Source organism: Mesoplodon mirus (assembly GCF_964341445.2).
Source record: "Mesoplodon mirus genome assembly, chromosome: 4".
NCBI classification, from domain to species: Eukaryota; Metazoa; Chordata; class Mammalia; order Artiodactyla; family Ziphiidae; genus Mesoplodon; species Mesoplodon mirus.
In genome coordinates this window covers 11,226,715-11,235,399 of record NC_138979.1, presented here as the reverse complement: position 1 = coordinate 11,235,399, position 8,685 = coordinate 11,226,715, and the positions used below count along the sequence as shown (strand labels likewise).

General features: G+C 42.6%; 1 protein-coding gene across 3 annotated transcripts in view; it reads right to left on the bottom strand.

Moving 5' to 3' along the window:
- Positions 1-428: 428 nt before the first annotated feature.
- The window catches only part of PRTFDC1 (phosphoribosyl transferase domain containing 1), a 102,761-nt gene continuing 94,504 nt past the window's right edge, over positions 429-8,685 (bottom strand). For 2 of the 3 annotated variants that reach the window (XM_082618043.1, XM_082618042.1), the window contains 4 exons: positions 8,508-8,590; positions 7,977-8,023; positions 3,543-3,619; positions 429-1,677 (listed from right to left, as the gene is read on the bottom strand). In XM_082618043.1, the coding sequence (XP_082474169.1) occupies positions 1,630-1,677; positions 3,543-3,619; positions 7,977-8,023; positions 8,508-8,590 (255 nt within the window). In that variant the 3' untranslated portion in view covers positions 429-1,629. The remainder of the gene's footprint in view (positions 1,678-3,542; positions 3,620-7,976; positions 8,024-8,507; positions 8,591-8,685) is intronic. The other variant, XM_082618044.1, reaches the window with a different exon arrangement.

Below are 8,685 nucleotides of genomic sequence, written 5' to 3'. Positions count from 1 at the left end.
TTTTGATAGAAATTGGCCAGTTAGACCAAATTATCAACCTATAACTTGGATACAGATTTGTCTGTGGAACAAAGCCAGAAGGAATTCCCTTTGCTGGTTTGCCCCTTGGGATAGCTGGGTGTGGTTTATTTTCTTCTCTGACTGGAACAAAGATATGCAGGAAAATCTTCTTTTACAACTAAAATTCCTCATTTTTACAAACAAGCTTAAGGAGAAAAAAAAAAAAAATGCAGGGGATCAAGCCTGGCTTAATCGTTTGCTTATACTGGTGCATATACTGGATTTTTTCCAGGTTAACAAAACTAAAGCCACAGGGAAGATGTATGCAGTCGTATATTTAAGCTACTGGCTCACACAGTTTAATGGCTGAAAGTATATAAAAAAATATGAAGGCGGAAGAACAACGGTAAGCAGTTATGAGACATAACAAGTTTTCTTATTCTTTATTAGTTTAAAGGAAGCCGGAACCCGATAACAATATACCACATACGGTTCAGAACCAAACAAAGGCTGCTTAGTTATTTATTTTGCAGTTGCTCCTTTTAGGAAGTGAGAAAAAACAGCTCTATTGGCACTCAAGTTTATTTTCTATTAAAATCCCCATAAATTAGAAAACCTCTCATAAAACAGTGGAAATGGAAAAAACTGTTATTCAGAAAAAACTTTAAGTATCCTAGTTTTCTATAGCACGTTGGGTCGTGTGATCAGTCTCATAAGGCCACTTAAAAAAATAATTCAACCTCTGTATTCTTCTTTAGGATAATACATAATAGTGTCTTGCCCTCTGATGGAAATACATGAAAAATTTATACTTGCTCAGTTTTGAGCACTGAAAACACTTCTCCCTCCACTCCCGATTTGCTGTTTCTCATATCCTGCATGAATAAAAGGATGCCGCTTAGAAACCAGGGCCTTGCTGCCATTGTATTTTTTCTAATTAAAATTCAGAGTATTAAACACAGTTGAGTACATCCAAGCATACATGACATACCGTTATCACATACCGGAAGCTCCAATCAAGAGCACTGGGCAAAGGCCCATTTCATAACATCATTAAGATTCATTGTACGCTGCTGTTCAGAAAGACTTTGTCAAAGCAGATAATAATGGCCTGTCAGAAGTGCACAAACAGAAATTTATATTAAATTGTCCTTTCCCTCCTTTATTAGGATGGGAATCTACTTGCAGTTCCAGTACATGGGCTCAGAGGTTCAATAAAAAGGCTTCCAGGTTTTAAGACTGCAAAATATTACCAAAGTAAAGTATTAAAAAAAAAAGTTAAGTGAAAAATATTTGAGTAACTAGGTGGCGGTATAGTAATCAAGCATAACGACTTTATCAGAACAAAAGAAGGTGTATCTCAGGGGTGTGAAGGCAGTTTGAGTCGCAAGGCAGAGTGTTTAATTTGGAACAAATCAAATAAAAGAATTGCTTTCTTTTCCTTAAGAACCTTTGGGACTCTTCATGTTATGTTATAATCTCAGAAAAGAAAGCTCGCTCATTACATTTTTTTTTCCTTTTACATCCTGCTGAGTGAACATGCCTGGGAGACAAACGTTACATGCTGGCTTCCTGAGTGTAGTCGTAAGTAGGATGTTATCTGTAGATTCGATGATGAAAATTACTTCTTTAGACTCGATACTTTTCTTTGCCGTGTTCATTGATCACACATATGTGCTGAAACAATAAAGGATTTAAATGCATCAGCCTCTTAACAAAATATAATAAGTCCCCTACATATGAACGAGTTCCATTCCGAGGGCGTTCGTAAGTCCAATCTGTTCGTAAGTCCAACAAAGTTAGCCTAGGTACCCAACTAACACAATCGGCTATATTGTACTGTATTGTGATAGGTTTATAATATGTTTGCATCTTTGGGCTTCCCTGGTGGCGCAGTGGTTGAGAGTCCGCCTGCCGATGCAGGGGACATGGGTTCGTGCCCCGGTCCGGGAAGATCCCACATGCCACAGAGCGGCTAGGCCCGTGAGCCATGGCCGCTGAGCCTGCACGTCCAGAGCCTGTGCTCCACAACGGGAGAGGCCACAACAGTGAGAGGCCCGCGTACCGCCAAAAAAAAAAAAAAAAAAAAAAAAATGTTTGCATCTTCGAAAGTTCGCAACTTGAAGGTTCATATTTAGGGGACTTACTGTATAAACTGCAGAAAATGGGATTCAGTAAGAACAGAATGTCATATCCTACCTGCTTATTGCTCATTTAAATACATACCTATGTATTTATATGTTTATGTACATACATATATGTATAAGCACACACACGCACACATATATGTATACGTGCACATATACATAAAATCTAAAGAGACCCACTAAAATGCTTGACAAAAGTTTCTTCATTGTTTTAGGGCCTCCCTGGTGGCGCAGTGGTTGGGAGTCCGCCTGCCGATGCAGGGGATGCGGGTTCGTGCCCCGGTCCGGGAGGATCCCATATGCCGCGGAGCGGCTGGGCCCGTGGGCCATGGCCGCTGGGCCTGCACGTCCGGAGCCTGTGCTCCGCAGCGGGAGAGGCCACAACAGTGAGAGGCCCACGTACTGCAAAAAAAAAAAAAAAAAAAAAGTTTCTTCATTGTTTTAGTTTTGAGCTCTTTTCTGAATCTGGCTCTGTAGGTCTGTAACAACCAGAAATGCTGAGGATGGTGGAGTACAGTTAGCAGTGGTGGAGATAGATGTGTCCGGCTGGTGAAGTTACTTACACCTTCTAGGGTGAATAGAGAAAGAGCTGTGCTAAACACAGTACTGACTCTCCTCTGACCCTTTTTGGGTAGCAAGAAATGTGTCAGAAATATTTTGATGGCACGCAACACAAATGGTGTTGGGTGAATGTAAGCAAAAGGGGGGGTGTTATTGGTAGGGTACTGGGGTAGCTCGCAGAGGTAGAGGAAGAGCAGAGCAATGAAGCAACTGGAAGGCAGGAACCGGGGTAGCTCCAGACCTCAGCCCACGGCTTAAGTCCAAAATCCCTTGGTCTCCGTGGCGTTGGCTTAGGTTTCTAAATCCTAGGAGAGAGACACGGACTGGTCCACTTTGGGTAAGATGTTTACCTCCAGATCATTCAGCAATGATAGGGTCATACACTTGGGGGTCCGTGTCTACATGTTAAAATGATTTCTCCCAAAGGGGGGAATAGTTACGAGCTACATGCTGCTGTAATTGGAACCTTCTAGATTTCAAGCACTGACACTAAACAGTTTATTGAACATTGACTGTTAGTATGGTTGAGAGGAGACACAGTCGATGACGATGGAGAAGAATCAGTAACAAGCTATCTTTCTGCTTTTAACTTCCTTATTTCCTTCATACAAAATAGAGACAATCATAATTGCTTCCATCAACCTAATACCTACCTTGCTGGGCCATGGTGGAAATTCACTGGGATTACGAATGCCAAGTGCCCAGGATATTCCTGACACAGAAGACACTCGATAAATGGCAGCCATCATTACGGCTATCGCAAAACTTTGTTAAATTGATGTCATTGTTAAGTTCTTGTGAAAAGGGGGCTAGGGATTTGCATGCAAGACTTACGTTCAGATCTCTGAAGTATTCATTGTAATCTAAGGCATAACCCACCACAAATAAGTTTGGGATCTCAAATTCAGCATCTGAGCAGAGAGAGGGAGGAAAAAAATCAAAGGAACACAATTTAAAGAACATAAGTGTAAAGCCACCATATGCTACTGTTGGCACTTAACCTATGACGACTTTCCATTAGGCAGAAGTAAGTGAGAAAAGTGACAGACAATGCATAGGATGAGCCCAGTAGGACCTGGACCGGAGTGACTCTACTCAGGGAGACAGAACGACCAGCAAACAGACGGTGAAAAATGACTGCAGTCCCGGTAGACAGAGCTGAGCAAGGGCTCAGGCAGCCCCGTGGATATCAAGAAGTGTGCATGCGTCAGGCATGCAGCCCTGCTGTTCCAAAGCAAGCAGTATCCAATGATATCATATGCCAAAGGAAACACTGCAAAGCATGAAGTGCAGTTCAAACAGAAGGTATTCCAATGCTGTAATACATGAATAGGGGCACAGGCTGTTGCAATAGGAAGCCATCCTCCCACGGCACTCAGTGTCCTCAGCCGGATAAAGGGCTGGAAAGAAAACCCGGGAGACAAGATGAGAGGAAAAGGGACTGTCCAGCCTGAGGAAGACAATGCTAAGGGTTACTCTAATGCTAGTCTTTGAGTCCATAATGCAGATGATAGTAATTAGCTCTCTGTCTCCACTCAGGGCAGGATGGGAGTAAATGGATTGAAATGCAGTAGGAGACACTTAGGTTAAGCAGAGGATGAATATATTGAAAGAAAGATGATTTTTATTGAAAAGAATTCTTAAGGAACATATAATAGCTCTTCTTCTTTAGGTCTTGAAACTATAGCCCAATGATTTTTCAAATTCTTTCCAGTATTGGGGAAATCTTATGTTTATCACGGTATTGCAAACGAGAGATGTACTCGCTTACTTTTATGAAACAGTACTTTGGCATAGCCAGTGGACTTACAGCCCAGAGAAATGTATCTCCATCATTGACCATTCACCACCATTTTGGTCCTTCTGACCAAGGATGCTTCCACATGGAAGATGCTTCCACTGGTTCTTGCTCGCAGAAAGTGCTAGAGGTGAGGGACTTATTTTTCTAAGGATTCCATTATGGGTCACTGTTAGGAAGCCTATTTGACCCCTCCAAACTGTAGGTTTCTTGAGAAAAAATAATCAAAGAGAAGAAGCAGAGCAGAAGAAAAGATGTCAGAGGATATAAAAGGTGTCATTGAGCATGAAGGAAAAAGTCAATTACGAGAAAGGACCAAAAAGTACAAAGCCTCAGAAATCCGGGAAGAAAGAGAGAACAGAGATTCTGAGCTAGCTAAAAGAATATTAGCAAATCCCAGGAACCCCAGGTTGTAAGGATAATGATGACTTTACAGCGAGCAATGCAATCCTTAAAACAGGCATGGCAACTCAGACTGGGAAAAGTCAATTCACAAGGCCAAACCTTCTGAGAAAAAGAATGTTGGGGCTTCCCTGGTGGCTCAGTGGTTAAGAATCTGCCTGCCAATGCAGGGGACACGGGTTCAAGCCCTGGTCCAGGAAGATCCCACATGCCACGGAGCAACTAAGCCGTGTGCCACAACCACTGAGCCTGCGCTCTAGAGCCCACAGGCCACAACTACTGAGCCTGCATGCTGAAACTACTAAAGCCCACGTGCCTAGAGCCTGTGCTCCACAACAAGAGAAGCCACCGTGATGAGAAGCCTGCACACAGCAACGAAGAGTAGCCCCCGCTCACCGCAACTAGAGAAAGCCGGCGCAGCAATGAAGACCCAACGCAGCCATTAAAAACAAAACAAAACAAAACAAAACAATGGATCAGGGACTTCCCTGGTTGCGCAGTGGTTAAGAATCCACCTGCCAATGCAGGGGACACAGGTTCGAGCCCTGGTCGGGGGAGATCCCACATGCCACAGAACAACTAAGCCCGTGCGCCACAACTACTGAGCCTGTGCTCTAGAGCCCGCGAGCCACAACTACTGAGCCCGCAAGCCACAACTACTGAAGCCCATGCACCTAGAGCCCATGCTCCACAACAAGAGGAGCCACCACAATGAGAAGCCTGCACACCGCAACGAAGAGTAGCCCCCGCTCGCTGCAACTAGAGAAGCCCCGCATGCAGCAATGAAGACCCAACGCAGCCAAAAATAAATAAATAAAAATTAATTAAAAAAAAAAAAAAGAAGAACACTGGATCAGTAGGACAGAACAGCCAGGAATCAGAGTGACCTATGTCTAGCTGGTAAATGGCTGCAGTTCCTACCCTTATATTTGCAATGGCAGATGCTACTTACAGATGCAGGGCAAGAGTAAAAGCCACGATTGCAACCAGACTGCCTGGGTTCAATACTGACTCTACACTTACAGCTTTGTGACCTTGGCAAACTCTTTAACCTGGTTGTGTTCAATTTCCTCATCTGTAAAATGGGCACAGCAATAGCACCTACTTTAGAGGAATGTTGCAAGGATTAAATGTGTTAATCTCTGTGTAGCCCTTAGAACAGAGTCAGGCTCATCATAATCTCTTACTATGTGAGAATCTTTCTGTTTTGTAAATAAATTCATTTGCATCTTTTTTTTTTTAGATTCCACATATAAGCGATGTCATATTTGTTTTTGTCTAGCTTACTTCACTCAGTATGATGATCTCTAGGTCCATCATGTTGCTGCAAATGGCATTATTTCATTCTTTTTTTATGGCTGAGTAATATTCCATTGTATATATGTACCACATCTTCTTTATCCATTCATCTGTCGATGGACATTTAGGTTGCTTCCATGTCTTGGCTATTGTAAATAGTGCTGCAATGAACATTGGGCATGTATATTTTCAAATTATAGTTTTCTCTGGATATATGCCCAAGAGCAGGATTGCAGGATCATATGGTAACTCAAACTCACAGACATAGAAAACAAACTTATGGTTACCAAAACGGAAAGGGGAGGGGAGAGATGAATTAGGAGGTTGGGATTAACAGATACACACTACTATATATAAAAGAGAGACCCAACAAGGACCTACTGTATAGCACAGGGAACTATACTCAATACTTCATAATAACCCCTATAAGGAGGAAGAATCTAAAAAAGAATATATATATACACACATACACATATATATGTATAACTGAATCACTGTGCTGTACACCTGAAACTAAGACATTGTAAATCAACTATACTTCAATTTTAAAAAAATTTTTAAAATTAAAAAAATAAATCTCTTACTACTGTTAGCTGCTGTTATTTTATTCATGCTGCTGCTGTGACACAAGACATTTGTAACTAGTTGGATATGTCTGAAGTGCATGTCTTTCAACTTCAGTTGAAATCTTCTCTACACAGTATCTTACATTATTTCCTTAGAAGATTTCTGTTTATTAACCTTGTTGGACCTTAACTATATCCAGATTACATTCCCCAAGCCAGTAACTGGATAGGGACATGCTATCGGGTCTATCTGGCCAGAACTGACATTGTCTAGATTTAATACACCCCGCCTAGGAATGAAACTTGTTTTTAGAATAAAGAATCACTGGTTCAATGTCACTGGCACATTACCCATCCATAGTGTGCTTCTTGTGCTTATGTTTGTTCAGCTTGCTGATGAGAACTGCAGCCAAATTATCCCAGAGGCTTGAGTGCAAATGGAAGTCATAAAAATCAAGCTGAAGTCTGCCTATGCAAGTGAAAAAAAAAATCGCCTCTAGTGTTAGAATAATAAATAATCAAGCAGCTTGTTTATCCTCTCTGGCATTAGAACTATTCGTATCCTGGGGAGGAGGGAGGAAAGTGCCTTAGATGAAGAAAGTCCTTCAGAACATGTGTCTGAACTCAAGTGTGAAGATGGTATCTAGAGATATTTGCTCTGTTAATTCTCTGTGTTATTATACTTGTGTTTGAAGGTGGTGGAGAGGTGTCTCCTATTTCCCCTTCTGCGCTAAACTTCAGGCTTGCTGGAGGTCAGCACTGTGCACTGTCCGCTCACAGTTCCTGGAGCCAGTAGAACACCTCTCAACCTGCCCAGTGCCTCTCGGTGTCCAACTGGTGGGGACAGAGGCCAAGGCAGGAATCCCGTGCAGCCAAGTCAGCCCAGGAGGGGGTCACGTCTCCCTCTACCCCCGAAACCAATTTAGCTGAGTTCTTAGGAGTGAAGGTACTACGGAAAACCTAAAAATAAAAACATTCCATGTACACAACACAGTTCCTGGGAAAGATGCAAAATCAGAAAATGAAAACCTCTGGTTGTAGAGGGTTCTATTGCTGGGGAGACCACAGACATTTTATGGGACCATCAAATCTTTATAGCTTCCGTTTCACAAGAATGCCAACAACGAGGAAACCAAAGATTCTGAAATACAAAACACTACCACCAGCCAACAAACAACCGACAAAAACCCAAAAAACACTTACAGTCAGGTCTAAAGCCATCACTTCTAGGTGTTCTCTTCACCAACAAACTACCATTAAAAGAAAAAAAAAAAAAAGCTTTAGTGATCCAGATGAAACGTTTGTGAATTGCAAATAGAATTGAACATCATTAAAATATATATTTGAAACGTGCATTTTTTTTTCCCTCGGGCACATGGGGCACGAGCACAGCCCTCAAATTCCCTCCTGCGGCACCTCATCAGTGAGATTCTGGATAAAAGGGAGAGGGGCGCGGGCATTGGGGCTCTGCCAGCTGCTCCTGGAAACAACTAACAGAGGCATCGGAAAGAGGGGCTCAGACACACAGCAAAGCATGTCCTCTTCCCTTTCCTCTCTGTCAGGCTAGCGGTCAAATGGGCTGTTTGTTCAGTATGGTCGAACCACAACACTCCAGGGCAAAGGGTCAGTGGTTTGGAATTGACTGCACTCATTGGAAACAGCTTCCTGTGTCAGCATCCCTCTCGTGCTGGTCTGGAAAGACAGAAACAGCGAAGATGTGAACGTGGCACTCACCTGGCTACCTTAATCCTCTTGGGCTTGTATCTCTCTATGCTACCAAGCAACGCTTTCATGGTTCTCCCGGTTCCGACAACATCCTTTGCAAAGAGGACAGACAAATTCAACCAAATGCCTTCGGGCTGCAGTAAAAGGCATCTCATCCAGACAGATGATTCTAGTCCTTATTAACAAT